Source organism: Coloeus monedula (genome assembly GCF_965178545.1).
Source record: "Coloeus monedula genome assembly, chromosome: 3".
Taxonomy (NCBI): domain Eukaryota; kingdom Metazoa; phylum Chordata; class Aves; order Passeriformes; family Corvidae; genus Coloeus; species Coloeus monedula.
The window spans coordinates 38551758-38575577 of record NC_138783.1 but is presented as its reverse complement, the minus strand read 5'-3'; the positions used below and the strand labels follow the sequence as shown (position 1 = coordinate 38575577).

At 43.6% G+C, this 23820-nt stretch overlaps 1 protein-coding gene across 1 annotated transcript; it reads right to left on the bottom strand.

The window, feature by feature from the left end:
- Nucleotides 1-688: 688 nt before the first annotated feature.
- PANX1 (pannexin 1) lies at nt 689-23798 on the bottom strand (the record flags this gene model as incomplete). The annotated part of the gene is made up of 5 exons (XM_082277319.1): nt 689-783; nt 2460-3130; nt 4629-4852; nt 14097-14236; nt 23618-23798. The coding sequence occupies 5 exons, from the start codon at nt 23796-23798 to the stop codon at nt 698-700; spliced, it is 1302 nt and encodes a 433-aa protein (XP_082133445.1). The 3' UTR covers nt 689-697.
- Nucleotides 23799-23820: the final 22 nt, after the last annotated feature.

Genomic DNA, 23820 nt, shown 5'->3' with positions numbered 1-23820 from the left:
AAATCCCTAATATTTACAGTACCTTCTTAACACTAAAACTATCTGTAGTTTCTTTTCCACCAGTGTCAAGTACTTTATCCCAGACACGAATGCTGGGATGACTAACCAAGACATCTCAAGCTGAACAGAGTAACCTCTATTTTTCCCACGAAGACACAGCCAGTATCAGTGTCAGCCACCATCTGGTACAGATTAACCAGATTCATTATAAAACCCCATCCCTGCCCCACCTTTTCCAGGACAGAGAGACCAAAGTTACCTTACTTAAACCCCAGAACTGAGATGGCCACTGCTGCAGAGCAACACTTCAGGATGCAATGTGGCCATATCTTTTTTGCTACCTAAAGGGTGATATTTCCCATCCTTGTACAGCATGCAGCAAGCTGTGTCCAGCTGCCAGCTTCAACTGCATTCAGTGCACATCACTTGTTACAACAGATTTTTTTTGTTCTTGTTCCTCCTTGTATGTGGTTTGATTTTTCTGATAAGTAATGGAAGTGCACAACATGCTTTTTCAGGCATATGACTCCTGAGTATTGTGTAACAAGTAGTCTGTAAACCAGTTTGGCCTCTGGGGAACTGTCAGGCGATTGAGAATGGTTGCATTCAAAGAGCAGCACCTTGCGCTGAGCGCAGCGGAGGCAGAGGAGGAGCCTTCCCACAGAACGGGGCTCCTGGCTCCTGCAGCTGGGAGGCATCAGCATGAAGAATCTATGAGTCTCTGGCGAAGTCTCTTGTCTTCCCTCGTAGTCACACTGCCACTTGCATCGTGGTCTGTCAGAACTGAAGAGAAGGTAAAGCTTTAGAAGAGAAAGGGCCATCAAACCACTCGACTTGTGGTGTACAAAGGAACTGCCACCAAGGCCGTGCTGCACTGCCGACTGTCCTGCGCTGCCTCCGCTGCCCCACACCCGGCAGCAGGATGCCCTGCACATCTCTCTCCCAGAGCCAGCATCTATGACTTGTTAACACAGTCCCTAATTAAAACATGCTGACACCACTACAGACAGAGGAAAAGATGATGAGCTGTGGGCAAAGCTTTGCTGATGGGTGGTGGAGCCTGCAGCTGTCCCCAGGCAGAAGGACAGGGGCTGCACCAGCCAGAGCTGGTCATAAAAACAGCAGCTTCTTTCTGCAATGCATCTAAACAGAGCTTCAAGCATGAGTTTGTTCTGCTCTGGACAAAAATAAGTCTTTGAAGTGTTTTTGTGAGATGAAAACAATCTCCAAAATTCTTCTTTCAGATAAAAATGAGTCAGATTTTCGATTAACTTTATCAGTTCCTTGAGCCCAGACCTCCACCTTAGGTTCTTATATTTTACTTCCAAACCCACCTGTCATTTGAAAAAGGGACAGATTTGAGAGGAAAACTATATTCTGTCAGAATTACTCCAAGCTGCTGCACAAGAGCTGGCTGCCAAAAGGGCTTCTTCTGGTTCAAAAATAATTCTGCTTGTTAGTTCTGAATTCTCCTGTTGACTTCTCCAAATCTCAGCCTACCACAACTGCTTGACCCAGTTACAGAGGAACAGCTAACCCCTGGGTACTGATGCTTCTTTTTTATTAATTACAGGGCATAGCTTTCTGAAGAGAAAATAGATTTATTCTTTTCCTGCCTTTGAAATAGCTCTTTAACTTGCCCTCAGCATTGTGCTCACATACTCAGGTAAGCTTCTAAATGTTTTAAAGCATCATCACTTTTGGTTTATACCTCCCCCTGGATATTTGGCTTCTCTAATTCTGTACTTGAGGAAGGAACTGGTTTCACAATTAAGATACGCCACATTTTTTAGGACAGAACCCTAGATTGTATCTTATGTAAGAGTGATTACTCAAGCTGACCATGTCTGCAGACTGATGAGATATCTAGAGAACCATTGCACCAATCCAGATTGACTTGGACCATTTTGGCAAAAATCACTTTACAGTCAATCTTCCTTGCTCTCTGTGAAAGCAGGAACAGGAGCATATTCACTGGCCCCAGTCCCACTTCCCTTCTTTTGTCATTTTCTGTTCCTCCGCCAGCAGCATTTCTGAGCATCAGACTTATTTTTATATTCACCAAAGACTTCTGCCAAAGCCTGAATAGAAGCAGAAGCAGCAGTTACTACACTTTGGAGCTAATTTCTGAAAAAAGTCCTGAAACCACCAGCTTTCTCACCAGAGCTCCTTCAAGCACAACCTACTGTAGGACCAACCTAGAGCTCTCCTACTGTGCAGGGGGTCTTAAACAGTTAAAGTCCAAACAGCTGAAGCCCCTTAGTGCCAGAGCAGAGATGTCAGCAGGCAGCACCAACCTAACAGACACTCCAGGGTTTAGCTGTGCCACTACACCACCACAGTCTTCTGAGGTTATAGCACTTACACAGCAGGCAACACAGCAAGGACTAAGCAGGTCCATTATCTTACAGAACATATGAATAAGTTTTTGGTAGGGATACACATCTAGATCAGCTTACCTCGTAACTCTGTTGCATCTTTTTCCCGCTCTTCCGTAGTTGTTTCTTCAGGCTTCTCCAACTCAGCGGTCCCTGGCTTCCCATCTATGGTATCAGTCTTAATAGTACCAAGGTTTACCAAAAGCTGCATGACATCAAACTTCTCAGAAACTGCAATGTTCTCCAGCACTTTAAGGCATTTAAATGATTTAAGTTCACTCACATTTTCTTCAAGAAAGAGGAGGTAAAGGCTTAAGTCATCAAAATGCTTTGACTTAAGTTTCAGAACATCAAAAGTTGGCAAGATTTCATACACTTTGAGAACACCTGAATTCCACCTCCATGGAACAAACATTGCATACACTACCAGGGGCATCACCAGCAGATAGACTATCAGGTTAATATAGCTGAGTACCTTGAAGACACCAACAGCAATAAGCTTGCACTGAACCACTTCTGGAACAGTTGTGTCATTCTTTAAGATCCCAGTTTTGATAGTGCAGAGAAACTCATCACTCAGCGAGGAGAGACTGATGTAGTAGCCCAGATAGAGGCATGCAATGAAAATGATTACTAGTGTGAGTAAACGGCAGGTAATGTATTTAATTATTAAGCACTTTGAATTCTTTTTTGTCTTCAGGTACTGCTCCACAATTGGGTATTTAAAGTAGCTTTCAGATATTTCCCACAAACTGAAAAAGAGAGAAACAAACACCAAATCATGTAGATCAGATGCTGCAGCATTCACGTACCCCAAATATCAACAAAACCCAGCACTCGAAAAGAAATACAAGATTGGAAACCCTCTTAAAATCATAGAATCACAATAAGGTTTGCATTAGAAGGGTTCTTTAAACATCATCTATTTCCAACCAATCCCCGTGCTCTGCCATGTACAGGGACACTTTTCACCAGACCACGTTGCTCAAAGCCCCACCTAACCTGGCCTTGAGCACTTCCAGAGATGGGGCATCCACAACTTCCCTGGGCAACCTGCGCCAGCCTCACCACCCTCCCAGGGAAGAATTTTTTCCTAATACCTAATCTAAACCTACTTTTTTCAGTTTTCAGCCATTCCCCCTTGTCCTATCACTACATGCCCCTCTAAAAACTCCCTCTTCAGTTTTTTTGTATATCCCTTTTAGGTACCAGAAGGTGCTTTAAGGTCTTGCTGGAGCCTTCTCTTCTCCAGGCTGATCAACCCCAGCTTTCTCAGCCTGCATCTGCAGGAGAGGTGTTCCATCTCTCTAATCATCTTGATAATCCTCCTCTGGACCCACTCCAACATGTTCACATGCTCTTATTGAGGTAAATTAAGGGTAGTTTTATTGAAGTCAATAGAAAACCAACAGAATAGCAGATAAATGAAAAATATCAACATTCTAATACAGAAAAGTTCCTTAAGAAATGAGAGAGTTCAAACACTGGAAAATGGAAAAAAAAGTATAGCCCTCATGGCAACAAAATATTTTTGTTCTTTTCCAGTACAAAACAGGTAGAGTAAGCAAATCCATGTGGAAAAGCAGACTCCCCAAGCACTTGTTCAATAACAGAATGCTAGAAGGCTTTTTACTTGTCAAGACCTAACTCCACATTTCAAAGCAGAGACCTAAGTCCCCACTGCACTATTTGTATCCCCACATACAGAGAGAAACATGTTATCCTGACCTAGAAGAAAGCAGAAACTAGATCTGGTTGGAACAGTGCACCAACTTGATCAGAGGGGGAGGGGGTCACTTTTGTTGCATTTGATGTTTGGGTTTTTTAATAATTTTTTTTATCAGAAGCTTTGCAGACCTAGATCTTAAAGGACAGGAGATGACAAGTAACTTGACAGTGTGCAAGCAACTGTCAAGAACATTGAGAAATGAGAACTGCAGTATCTCTATTTTATTACAGGGTGGTGGGCAAAACTATTTAACACCTACTGCAACTAAAGAAATTGGAACACCTCAGGTAGTAAGTAATCTGAAGAGCTCGTTACATGTTTTCTTTGAAAAAAGAACATGCTAAGTTCCAGCTCCAAGTGCCAAAGTAATCATTTCAGGTATCATATTTTTTTTAACCAAACTTAAAAGTGTGTCAGGTCACCATTCAAACCTCTGCAATAAATTTCTAAGTGAGTACAGACATCACATCTGTTAAGAACGTGAAGAGAAGAGCAAAGAAAGCCAAGCCCCAACATCTTACCTCTGTGTCAAGTTCTCATTAGCAGCTGGAATCAAGTCAGTAGGGTCCCTGGGGTCTCCACTTCGAATGCTATTAGCAGCTTTGATTGCCCTGTTATAGGCTTTGTCAAGTTCTTCCATAATAAATTTCAGGTCTGAGGAAAGGTGAGGTGCTGCAGTGAAGCGCCAGAATAAACACGGTAAATACAGCAGGATAGCAACGAGCAGAAGGATGTATGGGAAGAACTGCAGGGAGAACAAAACCCTGATTAGGCTTCACCTGCATAAGAAGCAAGTCAGTCAGCCAAACATCATCATTCTCCATAAGTACTAGGTTTCCTATAAGCCTATTAAATCCCTATAATTTTATTTAAATCCTTCTAGTAAAACCCAATTTTTTGATTACTTGGGATATACAGGGAAGCAAAATGTCTTTTCCGACAGCTCCAGTAACCTTGCTGCTGCTTAGAGCTTCCCCCCACCGAAGGAAAAACAAAAACCCACAGAATAAAGGTGCCATGATCCTGATAACATTTTCAATCCTGATAACAATTTCTGCATATTCATAACTGCTGGACCTGACATTGAGAAAGATAGCATTAACCTGGGGAAAAACAAACAAAGAGCAAAGCAAAGCAGCTATCAGAGGGGCTGACCGAAAGAAGAGGATACTGTCGCCTAACTCTCCCTGCCCGATGTGTCACCATTGCTCATAGCAACTAAAACACTCCAGCCACCAGCAAAATCTCTCCTGCTCTCCATTAGCTGTCAGGAGGTTAATAATGGAGCTGTTACATGCTCTCCATGCCCACAAACATACATGTTCAGAGTGCGTGATATACAGTGACTGTAAAGGATGTAAATGTGGCTGTAATACTTCAAGGTATTTAAATATTTTCAGATAACATCTACATGGAAACCAACACACAGCATCAGAATGGTCTGGTGTTAATGCAGCACTGAGAAGTCAGCCCTTACATGGTCACCACTGCTTAGGGAAAGGGCTGAAGCAGGTATAAAATACAAGTTTGAAGTTTTTCTTTCTTCTACTCATCAACAAGTAGTTTTTGTCATGCAATTTTAACTCCAGTTCCTCCCAGCTGCAGGAAAGATGGTGTTTTCTATCTACTCTGACATGATATTCAAAGTATAAAATCATACATAACATTACAGAGAGAGACATGATGTAAGACCTGGTTAGACAAGCACTTAGTGAAATGTGCTGCAAATTCAGACAACCTCTAATTCATCACATTCAGCTTTTGATAGCAAGCAGACTTTACTCAAATCCAGCATCAGTTCCTACGGAAATTTAAATTAGTTGAGGTAAACAAATATGAAACAGATGTAAGACATCACAAGTGTTACAGCCATGTGCATATGCACACTCACTGGCAAAGCCAGTGGAGATTTTTAGAGCAAGCTTGAACTGAAATCATTAATCAGTGCAAGTGGAAAAGCTACACGTACATTTGTAGGTATTTAACAAGATGAAAATCTGGACCTAATATTGCTATGTTAACTTGTGTTTGCATTAATCAAGAGAGATTAAATTTCTGCATGCACAAAGTAAATAATTCGATGTTATGGAACATTTTATTCAGGAAAATTACTTCTAATATCACCTACCATTAAAGCAAAATCCTGTGTTATTACTGGCAGTAGGAATGCATATGATGTATTAGATCTTAAATGACTGACTTCCCCTACCCACAACAGCCCATAAAAACTGTGCAGAGCTCTGCCCTCACTACTGCCTCTCTTTCCTCTTTGCACACAACAGATGTCAGATCATCTTCCTTCTTCCAGGTCTAGCCTTTCCAATTGAGATGGAAAGCTCTGGCATGTCCAACGTGTTTTGGACATCTCATCAACAGCACAAGAATTTGTTCTTCTTATTTATCACTGTGGACAATGCCACCAGGCCTCACACGTCTGACTCCTGATGCCTTGGTTTACCCAAAACTTCATGGTGTCATATCCAGGCTCTATCAGTACTCTGAATTCTGTATTATGTAGAAGTAGAAACGATCTGTCTTCAAACCCATCTTAAACTTATCTAAGCTCCTCTAAGTTGCTGCAACACATTTTCCGTAGGTCTTACCAAATGCTTAAGACTGCCTGTATAGCTGCAAAGCCCGTTTGACTTCACTTACACCTGTGTCACACACCTCTGAGCTACCTTCCCCTGGTGCCAGGTGGGGAAAGAAACAACAAAGACACATCTGATTTAGTAAGGAGCAACCAAAGCTCCTTACATTGGTTTATACCTCTTGGCTTTAATACTCACTCATTTCAAATTTTACAGGCATAAGAAGATTTATGAATTCCCTTTGTGACCCTCAAAACTGGAGCTGCCATCAGCAGTATTGCATATATTCCTAAAGATCTCTTTACCCTGCATCCTATGTGACACACGGTAAGAGGCAAGACAGTTGTCACACTGAAGTCACAGCCCAAAACCGCCACTGTTTGTCTCCATGTCTTCCTTTATACCTTAAAAAAATTCTGCACTTGTGTAGCACGCTGGCATCAGCTCTCTTGCTCTGTCCCAGATGTCCTCCAATGTCCCCCTCTCCCCAACCTTGTTAGGCTGTTGCCTTACAGAAACCAGCCTCTGCCATCTTCCCTTGCACCTCCTCCTCTCCCCAGCTCCTTCACCACTGCCTCCTCACCTGGAAGCATCACACTGCTGGGGAAAAGGCATGTTTGTTATGCATTTGCTGGGCTTTCCCTTGCCAGGCTCTCATTACTCCCAAAGCTGTAGCTGTAGCTTTGCATAAGTAAACACCGTGCAACTCTTTTCTGAATGGTCTCAAAACCAGAGCAGCAACATGATCGTTAGTCCAGCTCTTTTAGTTTGCAAACAAAAGCCTGTGTTCGTCAGCTCCTCCACAGCACTTGATGCACAACTCCATCCTTCTCAGACCCTGGCTTTTTTAAAAATGAAAGATATGCTTGTTCTATTTGTTAACAGTAGGCTTAGATAACCAGAAAATTGTTTTGAATCATTAAAATTTAAGGCCTTGAATGACAGGCAGAAGTGAAAATGCAAAGTCATCTGGCATGAATCCTAGGTTTCAGAACAACAAACTTGGGTTGTCCAGCTCCTCTGCCGACATTTGACAGTCAAACATAATGACTTCCCATCTTTAGAAGAGGACTCTGTGGTATTTGTGCACAGACGAGCATGTGCCATCTGCCTTTCTTTTACGGTTTATGGTTTGACGGTTTATTTGCTCCCAAGGCGCCGAATACGCAAGGAGGAAATGTTACTTCAGTATTGGACAGTTTGTAGCATCAAAGTAAAAGGAAGTGTCACTGATCCCAAGAACTGTATTGTCAAACCTATGCCAGAGAAAGATACTAGCCCACAAGTAAAACTCAAGTTTTTCCTTTGCTGTGTAGTTATCAAGTTCCTTTTCAACATATTCAGTACAAGACTGACAGAACGGGTGGTGGGTATAGCAGGAACTCCAACTGCAGTGCCCTGTATGTTTTCTGCTAAGTATTGCTGAGCTCCTGAAAGCTAAGGATGATGGAAGCAGGTTCTTCTGCTTTGCTTGGCTCTTAGTCTGATGTCACACTGGTCCCAAGGAAGCAGAGCAATTGGAAGCCAAGAGGCTGCCCCTTGTTCTGTACTGCTGCAGTAGCCTTTGAGCCCTGTGCACATTCCAGGCCATTTAAGTAAATTTGTTAGTACTCAGCTACTGTTCAGCAAGAACACGTGCATGGGTACAGAAGAAGAGGTGTTTGAGCAGTCCATTTGCAGAAGCACATAAGGTGCTGGACTCACAAAACTTTCTATCAAAGATGCATTAGCAGCACACTCTCCCAAAGGTGAAAGATAAAATCAGACTAAAGCACAAAATAGTCTGTCATTACCAGCTTCAACTGTGCTAAGATGAAGTAAATACATAGCAAATAAGTTAAAAGGCCATTTAAAATAACTGCTTTATAACCTCAAATATGCTTTTATCATGCGAAAAAAAAAATAGCTGGAATTGGTGGAGTGACACAAAGGGCATTTTCAAGGACCTAATCTACAGAAAGCTTACCAGGGTTTGGATAAAAATGGCTGGAAGAAGATGAAAATAACTTTAATGGCATTTAGAAAACAACAGCTTTCTAATTTATTGCATCTTAAGTCCTTATTTCCTCTGGGCAAGCACTATACAAGTGACTGAAAACATTCTGACTTCCACCCACCTGACCATAGTCAAAGAGTAATTTTAAGTACAATAGCACAAAACTTTAGCTGCACAGGTCTGGATAACAACTTTGAGAAAAAATTAACTGGCACACAATATTCAACAAAGAATGAAGCACTGAAGTGCCTTCACTCATTTGACTTTAAAATACATGAACATGGTGACATGTCTCCCTCTTCAGCTCCAATTTTCTCTTTGTCTCTGGAAAGAGCCCAAGCAAAGGCAATAAGCTCCTAACAGGCTAATGACAGTAATTACATGTTTCCAGAAGCAAATGCATTAAAATCCCTTTGGATATGACTCTATTTCTGTTTGCAGCAATGGGAGATGTCTCATCGGTGTTCAGCAGAAACAGCTATAAGCGACTCATCATTCTGACTGAGATCCTATCCTATCTCCAAACCTGCAAGTGAATTTCAAACCCTATGTGACCTTTATCCCACCTGTTACATACTTCCTGTTTTGATATAGCTTCAAAACTGTATTTCTCCATTTTAAATCATCTCAAGCCATAATCACCAGTGGAGGCTGTGATGGCTGTATCCAGTTTATTCTGGACTTTGGGTGACAGATGGCAATGTGGTAGTCAAGGGCTGCCTGGAACAGTGACACAGACCTCTTGCTGATGTACAAAGATGACTACAAGTCAATCATCATACTCCAAAAGCAGTGGGCAGCCCAGGGCCTGCTAAGCTTTCCAGCATAGCTGCAGGCTGCATGTCAGGTTCTCCCCTTGAGCTGGGATACCTCTCAAGGTTACTCCTCAAGGCTCAGAGATTCCTTGCTGTAGCACACTGTCTGTAAGTGATTAACAGCATGATAAACCTTGAAATCTTAGCTAAGTGATATAAAGGGTTGACAGTGCACATATAATCCTTTACACATAAACTGCTGGCAAGTCTGGGACTAAGCTGGAACCCAGCCTCACCTGAACTCCCCTCTGAGAAGGTTTAGAACACAGAAGAGTCCTTTCTGAACCTCATGACTTAACAGGAGGGTCTTCCTAGCAACTCTCATTCTATCCTTCATGTACTAAATAATGAAGTGTATCTTCCCACTAAATCTTGTTAAATCACTGTAACATTTACCACTGAACTGGTTAGTTCACTGTTTTATATCAACACATTGTTGCCTCTCATGAGTGAAGTGGATGACTCCATCTGCAACAAACTTAAGTAGCTGTAACACTACATTTTCAAAGAATTATTTATAAATGCATCTGCATATGAGTTTCCTTGCTCTGACAGCCCTTAATCTCTCTGGGTAGGGTTTACAGGTGAAACATGAGGAGCCCTCAGTCAATTAAGAAATTGTACAAACAATGAGTAACTAGAACCAGGTAACAATCATGATTATAACTGTACCATCAATATAATGAATAACCTCAAGGCTTGTTTTTGTGTACTCAGACAAGTGATTCAAAGAACAACTCAAGGGTTCATGGTAAATCTTCCCTCTTTTACAAAAAGTGAGGGTTTTCAATGACGTCATTTCACTTCATGCATACAAAGACTGCAGACCCACTCTCTGTATGCAATGCTTTCAGCAGGTCCCAAAGCACTTGTCCTGCACTTTGATATCTGAGCCAGGCAACCAACCTCTCCTGTGTGGCTGTGCCACATGTGCAGACCTCTTCTTTCAACACTCAGGTGAGTTGTTTCCCTGCATTTCATACGAGTATAAATCCCCTTCTTCGGACAAACCATCTACTCCCTTAATTTCTACTTTGCTTACCTGTATCTTCTTCTTTGCTTCTCCCCAGTTAACAGCAGACTAGAAAATACAGTAATTTAAAAAATCTTTAGAAGATTCTTGATCATAGGCAGCTCCACCCTAGCAATCCAAATTTCAGGACTATAAAGTGGTCAGTCTCTCAGTGTTCAACTACCCCTCAGCTTGCTTGGTTGCTATCAAGAGCCAGTAAGATGATGCTCACTGTTCTCCTACTTGAATTTTTATAAATTTTTCTGTGCACTATGGATTAAAAAGGCTCACAGTGCAGTTCCTCTCCTTCTCAACTAGACTGCAAGGTCTGCCCACACACAATGGCAAAAAGCTTCTCTTCTCCTTCCAGTTAAGGATCAAGACAAGTTTTGTCAAAATAACTTGGCAGGTGGGGCACTCATCTTTAGAGAGCAAAGTGCTCCATCCCCCATCACCACTGCCTGTCTGTCTTTACCACTCACCTCTAAAACCTCTATCTCTGTTCTGACTCTTCAGACAGACACAATAAACCTCTTAAGGGAATAAAACCAGAGTGGAAAATGCCATAAGAAAACAGAAGCAACAAAAGAGTAAAGCCTGACCAGAGTAAGTTTCATCAATGACAAACCTGAAGAGGTTTGTCAGAGAACTCAACAATATAAAATCCTTTTGACAGATCTCTCACTGACAAAGAGGAGGAAGTCTTAGCATTAAACTAAGAATGCAGGCAGGACCTACCATAGTCTTTTCTTTATATTTATCTATCTGCAGGTATTTTGTTTATTGAATTGTGCATTTTAGTACACAACTCATTTTTGCTTCCTGCTAAGGGTTATCCAGTGTGAAGAGTTTCCAGGATCACTGTAAATTTCAGAACTCCTGTTCTCCATGGAGAGGGGTCCTGGGCACCCTCTAGGAGCACACTGACTACCAGAGAGTCAATAAAGCCAGAAGGTTGCAGTATGCTCTTTCTCAGTTTCCAAACTGATAAATTCAACCCCTGGGAGAAATCTCCTAGCGCAGAAAGGACAACCAGTAAAGGTGCCAAGCTTTGGGGAGTGCCCAGAACTGAAACTTGCATTTTACTGTTCAAAAAACCAAAATCCCAGAGTAAACTTGAACTCTGAAATAGGAGGGAAGGAGGGAAATGGGAAGGTTTCAGTTTTTCTGCAATGCAGCCTGAGTTTGATAATCCTCCAGAGCAACCAGATGCTGAGAACAAAAGCAGTGCAGGTTGCTACAAGTTGGCTTCTTCACCAAAGAGCTACCTGCTCCTGCTTCCTCTCTGTACCACACTGAGCACTGTCCCAGGAGACAGTACTTCTGACAGAGCACAGAGAGCATGCCAAAAGGAAATCCATCCCCTTTAATCAGGAATGGGGCCTACAATCTCATTCCCCCCAAATCCGTAATATAATGCCTCCTTAAGCATTTTTTATGGAGCCTTCCTGCATGCCAACACAGTGAGATACTAAGTGAGTCAAAGCTTTGGAAAGAACCTGCAAATAAAAGCTCTGCTTCCCAGGAAGCAGGAGAAAAGTTTTAAGTGTTGTTAACGATCCCTGCTGTCCCTCTGTGTGCATCCCTGTCCCTGACACTGCAGAGTCAGATCTCCACTGACCTAAGCACAGGAAGTCTCCCTTTTCTCCTTAACATCACTGTGCTACCAAAAGGCTCTGCTCATTTTTAAAATTATTATCTACCCAAAATCTGCAGAGCAATGAGCTTGTACATACTTTGCAGTGCAAGGTTGGGAAGACCACCCAAGCAAGCCCTGTCTTCCTGCAGAAGTGATCCCAAGCCACCCCGCAGCTGTTGGCCCTGGATGCAAAGAACAGCCTTCAGATACCACAGTGGGAGCCAAAGTTCACTGTTAAACAGCTGTAACGTCACTCCTTCCCTGTAAACTTTTAAAGCATGGAGGCTGATGAGCAACCAGAAGTATATTAGCTAACACTGACCTCCAAAGAGCATCTGCAGCTTCCAGTGTCTGGATCAGAAGGGTGGGTGGCTAATCATGGGTCTAGGAGGCTAAGATGAGGCACCAGCCTCTGTTACAGCCTCTGGCTCAGCTGTTCAGATGCACTCCCTGCAGACAGTTTGCAGGGCATTTACAAGGAAACATCATATACCATTAAGCTGTCATGGGAGGAACTGCAGCAATTTCTGATACAGCACTAGTTAGCCAATTAACATGGGTTGCATTGTAAAAGTATGAGTGCTTAAGCTATTTGTGGCTGGCAAACAAGCAGACTTAGTGCTATCAGCAGGTGACTCTCACATGAAGTTCAACAGAAAGAATTTTGGTAATGAACTCATTCCCTCAAGAGAAAGAGACAGCAAACTATCCAGGTTTGCAGGTGGAGTTTCCAGCCATGCAAGGTACCTGCACTGTGAGGCATTCCAGCAGCTTCAACTGGCCTCTGTAGAAGGTCTGAAGTGGAGCCCTAACTGTGCAAGGAAGAGTTAGGGCTAGAAACCAACAAGTCTGGCTTTAACATTCATGAAACACACACCTACTAATAGGTCAAGGTTATTAGTGGAGATAACAGGAGAAGCCAGCAGTAAATCCTCAGTTAGTGATTTGAGTCAGAAAACAAATCAGAGACAGCCTTGAATAGTCTCTCAGAGAAAATACCACCAGATGACTTTATAATAAAACCTGAGGCTTAGGACACAGCAGCAAAAGCCAGCAATAGAGGTGCTGCAGGTCCCATACCTGAGCTCGCTCTAGCACCAGGCTCTCCTCTGCCCCCAGATGCCAGGGGTTTATTTGCTGTGACAAGTAATAAAAGGGCTGAGGAAGGCAGAACACAAATTTGCAGAGCCCAACAGCATTTCTTATTTTGGCATCAGCACTGCTCAAGCAGGCTCAAGCTGCTTCTCAAGTTGAGTCAGCTCCAGGCATGGCATTAATTCAGTGTGTGACTCCTGCCAAACCTCAGCTAACTGCTTTGAGCCAGCTCAAGTATCTTAAAACCTACTGCACTTTTAACCCATAAAATGAGTCTCTTTCTGTGCATTCAGTATGATGCTGCTTTACCTGAAGCAGTGAAAGCCAGCTCATAGTTTACCTGTGGACATACAGGAGAGCACGCTGAAGACAGGGGTTAAACCTGTTGGTACCAGTGATTAATATCACCTCTCCCAAAATGTCTATCTGCCGTAAGTCTCCCTGCATGCACAACTGGCCAAGAATAACACAGTCAAAATATAAAATGTTTTTATTACCCTGTTTTCCTAAAATAAGCTTTTGATACAAGCTTTAAGGCAGTTTTGTGTCCTGTATTCCAGTTTTAAAATAGTTCCTGGCTAAAGCCACGTGAAGCAATCACTCCAGGGCAACACAGAAACATTAACATTACTCTTGTGTCAGATAACTGGTGACCCTTTATTTAAAAGGAGAAAATAACTTCTCTAGTACTACCCCTCTTTGGAAGTAAGGGAAAGAAGACATTCTAAAAATAGAGAGTTAAGTCAAAGCCAAGGACTTCAGCAGAGCGGAGGAGCAAGTGAGGCAAAGGTAGGTTCCTATGTGGGAATAACTTTGCCAGGTGATGGAGACATATACATACTTTATGCAGCCACAGGGGTATGTTTTCTAAGTTGTTGTGGGATGGTTGCTTCTGCTGCACAGCTGCCCAGCAGTAGGAGTCCACATAAGCAGCTTGTCGCCAGGAGAAAGAGCTGGGTGCAAAACAGCTTATCTGAGCACCTGGGAAAACAAAGCAAAAGTTATTGCACCCTTGAAAGATTAAAAAAAAAGAAGAAAACAAGTTTAGAAAAAAAAGCACACACTTAAGATGTTATGGTATCCAAAGTTCTCAGGTTAAGTGATCAGACAAAGCACACCAGTTCTGCCGGAAGGGGGGTCACTGAGGTCCCACTGCACCCAAAGGCCATAACTCCCACAGGGATCCATCTAAGGATGTCTCCTAAGGCTTGAGACAGCATATTAAAAGCACCTATCTTTTCGGCCAATTTCCCTAAGTTTTGTGGGGAATGTGACCTTAAAGACCTTTCTCACATGCACTTAACTCAGGTTGGCCAAAGGGGAACTAACAGATACAAAGTGTGACCGGATCAGGCCTGAGGCAACAAATGCCATCACATACCATTGTGTCACAATTTCCCAAAAGCACAACCTACAGCTCACGTCTGTTGTAACAAGACCTCAAACACCATTCTTGCAGCCCAGCAGTCCTTGCAATGATGGAAGGGCACATTTTCCCAGGGTGCTGCCACTTCTTCTGCCTCTGAGTCTACAAACTATTTTGAGGGGTTCAAGTTATATCTGTAGAAACAAGGATTTCCCTGTAACTTTTGGCTGAGAAATTGTGGCCTCAGACACCCCCAAAGCGTGCCAGGCCCCTCCTCACCAGTGTCCAAGATTATGCATAACACCGTCATCCCCATTCATTCCCAGGGCCTCTTCAGCTGCTCAGGAGCTTCAAATTAAGATCAAGGCCCTAAGTGACAGTGAGAGCAGCTATTTGGCCAGCCTCAGCCTTAAGGTTAAATTCTGCTCTGACCAGCCACAGGCACCATGTGACTCCTCCCACAGCATACCTCAACCGGGAAGAGTGCTTATGGGACATGGAGCATCAGTGGCTCCTCAGATAAAGCCAGTAAAACAGGATGAGGCGGTTCAACTATCTTTCTGAAGCTTTGAAAAGGAAAGCAACATCCCCTCAACACACATACATTTCCACCAGACTTTCATAAATGTTGAAACAGGAAGTCATTTCACCAAATAAATACACAGAGTGGAGATGGCTCTTCCATGAACATTTCTTCTAAGCAACTTCCAACACTTAGACCAGTATCAGAAGACCAACAGGGGGAAAATATTGCTATATTTTTTCCCTTAATATATTCATCTAAATTATGCTAATAGCATTGCTGTGTGCTTTATGGGAATAAGTATTTAATATAAGATTGTATCACTTGTCATGCCTTTTTGCTAGTTTAGCTTTCAGAGAACAAGAACTAGTTTTGGAAAAAGAGTCAACTGCATTTGCCTTGTAACTTGTACGGCCTCTTTACAATGCAGCATAGTCAAGGAGCTTTATGAATAAAAGCCTTTCCATATGAGTCACTATTATAATTATTTCTAAGGCTGTAGTATCTTAAGGACATGGTTTGATCATCATGGTTTGACCTGTCACAAGCCTCCCTTATGGAAAACAAGTTACTGTTTATCAGAGTAGAGCTCATGTGATTTAGCAAAGTTGGCACCAGACAAGCACTTGCACTCCCCCAAAGCTTTGGGAGTTTTTGTTTTCCAGATGATTTCCATTAGTTGTGGAAACCCAAGAAATAATATATTGCAGAAAAAAAATAAGGGGGGGGAGAAAAAGCAAAGAAAAAAAGCAGGCATTTAATGTCTGCTCTCCACTGGATAGGGACCATTCATGCCCTGCTCTCATCATTTAACCAGTCTCCTACTGGTGGCTGTGCCCAGTGTGGAGCAGCAAACAAGTGACCCTTTCAAAGGAAGAGCAATGGACTGTTCAGAAAGATGCTTTGTCTTATTCATGTTCGTGTATCCACAAAAAGAAACACATTCCATGTGTTCATTCTCATTAATGGGTGGAACACCACTTAAAGTGATGGAGTGTTTAAAAGGCACGAGTGAGGAAGAAGGCAGCCAGGCCCCTTCTCCGAAATGTCATGGGCACAGCTTCATACCAGAACAGCTACAGTGATGCCAGTGCTGCAGCAGAGCAGTGAACATCCCTCACAATCCCCAGTGTTTCAGTAGGGACACTGGAAACCTGACTTGGGAGCCAAGCAGACAGAGCTCAGCCTCAAGCAGGGGGACACTCCAGTTGTCGTACTGGTTTTTAACTGATTGCAGTCTTCTTTGTAAACACTTGTTAATTCAAATTACAACTATGCAGTAACAGTAATAATGTTAAGACTTGTACAGGGAAGATGTTTTAGTGCATCATCCATACAAAACACAGATCATTAAATGCCTCAGAAAATTGTCACCATTTTCTATCCTTCCTTCCTTCCTAGCAGTAATAGCAGCATATATAGAGAGATAATTTACTTTATGTTGGACTATTCTGGAAGAAGTGGAGAAGAAAATCTGTAGTTTCTATTAGAGAAATTTGGCACCTGCCTTCCACAGACCCGCTGTGCACACAGCTATGCACAGGGCTAGTTTATGAGAGGCTAACAGCCCTCTGCTACAAAAGGAACAGCCTCCTGGCTTGGTGACATGAAGCCATTCCTGCCCTTTGCTCCTGCAAGTAATAGTGTGGGAAAGAGAAAAGCAGCAAACAAGGCCATAACAAAGGGAGATAAAATATACAGAAGAAGGCTGAGGAATAACAAATGACTGCATTTGTTAAGCAGTTGTCACAACAGTTTGGCCAATTTATCATTGCACTTGGCAATGCACTTTTTTGTGTAATAATTTCTGGATACTAAATTAGCTTTGGAGAAGGAGTAATAGGGATTTGACTTACATTTTTGCCAACAAATGAGGATAAAAAAATGCCATGTACTATGGTTGTCCTAAAAAGAGACCACCCAAAAGAGCTGCAGAAAACTAAGGCAGCAACAGGCGTGCAGCCACATATGATGAAATGACACTTTTCCAAGAGTGCCAAGATTACCAGATGGAGCTGGTCGTTGGCAGCAGGAATTACTTGCAGGCATGCAACTGAGTGCAGAGTACAAGCCTGAGTCACTGCAGCCAGTGCACAGTGAGGACAAGCTGCCACCCCACCCAGCTGTGGCACATCTTCATGGGAACTTTGCCAACAAACTTCCAGCTATTGCCTCCACATGTGTACCAGAAATATCCTTTTTTTCCTGCAAGTGGCTCTTCTGCAGCTCCTACACAGGAAATCTACATATGAGAAGAAACTCTCAGAACCCCAAGGAAATCTCAAATTCAAAGGAGAGTCCCTGTTCAGTACTGGACTGTTTTGCTGTGTGTGAGGCAGGATGTGCTGAGAGATCAGCACCCTCTGGCTGCATCCTTTACAAAAGAGAGGGTAAAGCCAGCAAGCCAGACTGGTTTCCTCTTCAGTGGCTCAAAACCTCTCTGTTGACTTACACATCTAATTAAGAAACTGCAACTAACAGAGAGGACTTCCAAGAATCAATGCTAATCACAGGCTTAACTATTTTTCCTGAACCAGGATCAAATGATTGCAGCTGACAGGATTAAACCTTCAGTAAGTAATTATTTGGATTCTAATACACTGCAGTCACTGCAAAAAGATTTGCATATGCTTGGAGGAAAACCTGGCCATTAATTATTACCATAATTTTCCACAAGGCAAAATGAACTTGCCATGATACCCAAACATCTGATTTTATCTAGCAAGAATTATGCTCTTTAGTAGCCACTACAGAAACACCTAAACAAGAAAATCAAGGCACACATAGACAAGGTACAGACTGCCAGGCACCATCCAAGTCACATCCTCCACACCAACATTAAAAAATATTTTTAAAAATGAAAAAAGAAATCCCAATGCATACCAAAGAAGAAACAAATGTACATGTGGGTGTGCAGGTGTACACACATGCATTAGGGGCACACCTGAAGGAATGACTGAAGTGGCAGGTTGGGTGAAACAGAATAGACACCCTGTTGAAGAAGGAAGTATGGAGCAAATGGGTGCACTGGAGAAAAGAACCTCTTCCCTAAGGTACTTTGGCAATGGAGTACTAGCAAAATGTAAAGCTCAGGTGATTCAATGTTTAAGTGGAGTGGGTCAGAGGAGTTACAAAGTATATTTCTCTCTCCAGGGGGCTGCAAGTTATCCCTCAGAGAAGTCTCAAAATCATGCAGTGGGAAAAGAGCTGGGTATTTATCAAGCATTGCCTTCACAGTGATAAGTTTTTTGATTCATGGGGAAAAAGAATCGTGAATTAAATTTCCACCACTGAGATTAAAGGAAGACAAAAAAAGTTTCCCTTCATCTGAAGGAGAAGCATTACAAAACACTGGCAATGACCATCTAGTTTCACCATCAACATGGGTGGTACCCCAAATCTCAGGCAATACCAGAGGCCCATGATGCTTTTTACATTTACTTCGGCAGCTAAAGCAGCTTACCATCATTTCCACGGGAAATGTAAAGCTGGCTCTACAGGAATTAAACAGAAAAAAAAATCTTACCAACAGCTGAAGATGTTCACCCAATGACAGTTCAGACTTGATACCAAAGTAAATGTTTTTACAAGTTTGCCCTGACTGCCCAGGCAGGCCTGTGCCTGATGCTGGAACTTCTGCTCTTTCCTGAGCACTCCTTATGTGCCAAAGAGCAGCACAGTGTGTCCTTCTGGGATCTGCACCTCTGCTGACAGCAGTTCTCAGCCTGTCTGGCTGCTTTGGACTGAAGCTACTCACACATTTGTTGTCTCAGTTCTTCATTAACGCCCTGGGTTTCACAGCATCCTGCTGAATTAAATGCAAGGTGTGCAAACGTCAACTATTAGCATACAGCCTGCTTCAGCAGCACTGGGAGGGGTTTTTCCAGCTCTCAGCCAGCAGCTGCCACAGTAGTAGTCTTTGGCCTAATCACACCCAACCCAACTTCAGCCCCCAGCTCTCGTGAAGTCACAAGATAAGATTATTTCCCAAAAGCCTCCCCAGGAACCTGTGAACACGAAAGCAGAGAGACACCAGCAGGGAGGACCAGACAGGGGGTAGAAAGAGAGGAAAGGAGTCCAATTCAAGAGTTAGGACTGGCTTTTTCAGTATATTTGTTGTGATTTATATTGGGGGGTTTTTGCCTTTCTAGACATTTTATTCTCATGACTGCTTCAGACACATGATGAACTTACATAGAGAGATACAGGCCCAGCTGGACATGCAGTAAGGGGCACTGCAGATGGGCACTACTGCCATCATGGCACCCACAGAAGCTTCTGGGATGCAGCACTCAGAGTTCCCCACTAATACCCTTCACTCTGTGTTTTCTGCCAGCCCAAGCACCTCAAAGCCCACAGGCAGCCAACTGCAAGGATGGAAATTAAAAAAACAAATTGGAAGAAAAAAGTGCCCAGAAATTAGGTGGAAAACGAGCAGGGCAAGCAAGGATTGTCACCACTGGGAAAGTCCAAAGTGGTCAATGGGGACATTAACCCCATGGTGTGTAGAGCATAAGGCAAGGCTCCACCTTGCCACCTCTGAGCACCCTCCAGCATGGTAAGATGCACCAGAGCACCGGTGGGAAGGAAGATGGTTTTAGTGCAGCAAATCTCCATTTTGACAGATGGAGCCTTCATGACGATTACAACCAAGTTTCTCAGCCCTCTTTACTCAACATGTGATGGTTTCTGTGTCCTGGAAAGGTTTACAAGGTGTTTTCTTTTACAGTAAAACAGAGATGCTAAAACACGTGGATTACTTCACCCCAGCTTCAGATGAGCCATGCATAACCAACACTCAAACTGAACACGTAGTAAGGGCTGCTGGGGCCACCACAAAATTCCCTTCTTCTCCACTCCCTCCCTCCCTCCTTGTATCCCCTCCCAGCCATCACCTCCCACACGAGGCTGCAGTGAATGCAGCCAGCACAGGCTGCCCATTGCACAGCTGTGCCTGGAAGCTGTTGTATGCAGGAGGTCAAACAACATCATTTGGTGACAAGCACAGATGAGCAGTTCACAGTTGCCTTCCTATGGAAAAAGATGAAAATATTTGATGTTGAGTGGACAGCTCTCACATCTGCTTTTCTTTCAGCTGCAACTGACAGCTATTGATACTTTACCCAGAACTAAGCTGAATTTTGGCAGATGCCAAAATGAAGCAGCTTGTTTCAATTTCCTCTCTTCTCATCTGACTGTACCTGCTTATATCGGCAGTATCCTGCTCCAAGCAGAGCCTTGGGAATAAATATCTATGTTTTCAGCCAGGCTGTTTACAGTAAGAAAGCACATCTTGCAATACACCCAAACTGAATTCAGAAACTGGAATCTCAATCCTGACTCAGAGCTCTTCTTACTAAAAACGGCACAGATAAAATTCTATTAATTCGTGGCTCACAAATTGCTGAGGATAACCCATCTTTCAGAGGTTTATTTCCCCTTTATAAGAAGAATGGGCTATATTTAGATGGTTTCTATTACCACACTACCTGACCACCTGTAGCATATTCACCCAAGAACTGCCAAGTAATGTAAAAAAATATTATCAAGCCATAATATGTTATATACATGTACAACACAATCCTATTACTATTTCCACCTTCCCAGTATATACAAAATTACATAAAATTATGTAAAATTGTATAAAACAAGGTCTAGCTGCAAAGAGATAACAAGTGCAGGATTTCAAGCAGCAAAGATTCCCAGGGACAGCAGAGAACAGCTCAGACACTGCTAAGCACTACCAGAACCAGCTTAAAATCCTCACAAAACTACAGCTGACCATGGATTTCTAATCAGGTTAGTTCTCCTCCTGCCCCTGAAGGATGCTAAAGTGGGGTGCAGGCACTAACCCCACAGTTTCAGCAGTGCTCGCTGGCTGGGTGTTGCAGCTGGGTTTTCCACACCTCCAGCAGACAATCCTCTGTGATTCCACTGGAATCTCATTTATTTCCTGAAACTCCCGCCAAAACTAAAAGTTACTTGGTAGCTTCAGAAAACTTCCATAGTCTTTGTAAACGTTTTAATAATTGCACACAATTAAGAGCAACCACGTGTAGGAGAAAATTGCAGGTGTCTGACACCACACTGCAACAGAACAGGAAAGAAGAGCAGGAAGGGAAGATGACAGGATGAGATGCCAAGAGAATCTGATGTGGGAAGAATGCAATTATCACAACAGAAATAGGAGCTGAGCATTCATTTTTGGAAAGGGTGTTCAGTTCTTGTACTCTGAGGCAGGTATTTCCACCAAACACTTTCACATCCACCTCCAAGTTGCTCTTTTTCAGACCTAAAAATGGACCCTAACATTTTCCCTCAGTTTAGCACTCCTGAGCTTTTTCAGAGCCTGATTGTATCAGGAAGTGTTTGAAAACAAACCTTGCTGTCTATTTTATCACTGGCTGAACACCACAGCTCAGACAACCAGGAATTTCCAGCCCCTAAAATCCTCTGTGTTTCCCCAAATGCTTTAATGGAAGCAGTTTTTGACTGTCCCATAAGCAGCCAGCCTGTTGAGCTTCAAGGACTGTGTGGGAAATAGGTGACAGCTGTAACAGCAGCACGGCTGATTTACTATCACTTTCTGTATGGATACCACGTGGTGCAGTTTCACCCATACCCGGGGCCTATTTTCATATCTATTTTTCAACTAAAAAAAGCTCAGTTTTCAACCCAATGTTTTCTTCTAACAGGTGCTCAGGATTTTAAGCAAAAAGAAACACTAGCAAGATGCAGCCCACTTTTTATTCTTGCTTTATGAATCTACTGCACTCACAGATTCAATTCAAAATAGTTTTAATATTGAAATAATTGAAAGATAAGAACTTAACTCATCTGAAAGAATGGCACACTTTATTGAACTCTGCAGTTCAACAGTGTGTTTGATCTTTGTGTAAGGGAGGAAAATGAAACAAATGAAAGAAACATTGGTACACAGGCACTGTTTCAAACTGGATCCAGCACTTCTAGAGTAGAAGTAGAAAGAAGAATTAAGGGGACCATATACAAGTTAGTGTATGGAAATGCAAAACCTCTTTTTCATCGCTTTAAGAGGAAGAAATTTGCTTGTTATCAGTAGCAGATCTAAAACTAAAAGAAGCAGGTTAGAGTACAGAAATATGGATGCATCCATCCAGTTTCTGGATGAACAGAGCTGCCACAGGGCTCAGATCTTGTCTCAGCATTTGCAGTCTGCTTATCCTTCACTCCTCTGCTCAGGTATTGCAGGCCACATTGATCTGGGGCAAACCCACATCTAGTGCAATAGGTGTGCAGCTGTTTGTAAATACAGCAGTCTGGAGCATCTTATCTCTTAAGCAGTCTGGTATCTGACCAGTGCTATTAATGATGGCTTTGCACAGATTCACCACTAATTCAAAGTCCCAGTCCAATTTCCATTCTGCTGGCATTCACTTGACTCCATCCTGTAGATGATGGAGATCAGGTATATAACACTGAATGTCAATAAACAGGTACATGCAGTAAATCGAACTATCTCTGAAAGGCTGGAAATCCTAGGATTCACCCCTGTCTCAAAATGGACAGTATTGCTTATTGACCATTAAAATCTTCATCCAAGTAGTACTATTCTTATAGAATAACAGAAACGCTTGGGTTGGAAGGGACCTTAAAGATCCTTTTGTTCCACTCCTCATGCCACGGGCTGCTGCATGATCACTTCTGTAACTTGGGGAGGTGCGTAAAAAAAAGGTAGTCAAATAATTAGGAAACTTGGTCCTTTACCTGTAAAGTATAGTTTCATCTACCGAGTCACAGCAGAAACTGAAAACTGAACTGGAACAGTTGCAGGAGGGCAGAGGAGCAGTGGAAAGCTTTAGAGAGGTCTCCCACTGCCCGTCCTGTGGGTGACCAGCCCCACTGAGCCGCCTGCAGGGCAAAGGCAGAGCTCTGACAGCCCTTCTCCGTGGCACCTGTCCCTGACAGCTGCTGAGCGACACCGCGATCCTACTCCCGAATACCCCGAGCGCCGGGAGCGGCAGCAGACAGGCAGTTCCGAGGCACATCCCGGCTGGCTGCTCCAGGCTGAACTGCGCTGGGAAACAAAGGGCGGCACGGCTTCAGCGCTCCCCATCACCCCCACGGGAGAAGATGCGCCGGCTGGGCTGACAAGGCTCCTTGCTCAGGAGGTGCTGAGAGAACGGCAGCGGCCAGGGAATGCCCCAGCGAGAAGGAGGGCACGGGGAGGCGCGGGGAGGGCTGGCCGGGAAGCCCAGCACACCGGGATGAGCCTGCTGCTAGGGATGCTCTCCGGAAGAATGTTTTCCGGGAAGGCAGCTTTCCTTCCCGCGGCCCAAAGGCGCCCTCCGCCCTGCCCCGAGCGGGAGCCCCTCCCGGCAGCTGAGCCCCGCCGAGCGCTGTGTTCCCGCCCGAGCCCCGCTCCGCCGCCCCCCGCCCCGCCGAGCCCTTTGTTCGCCGCCGGGAACCGGGAGAGGGGTGCTGCCAGAGTTACCGATGGAGACCTCCTGGGCGAAAGCGAGAGAGATGAGGAGCAGCGGCAGCCCCACGGCGATGCAGGTGACGATCTTGTCGAGCGCCAGCTCCAGCCGCAGCCCCTTGTAGCGCGTCTCCGGCGGCTCCTTCAGCAGGAAGTCGGAGAAGACGTACTCGGTGGCGATGTGCGCGATGGCCATGGCGGGCACGGCTCGGCACGCC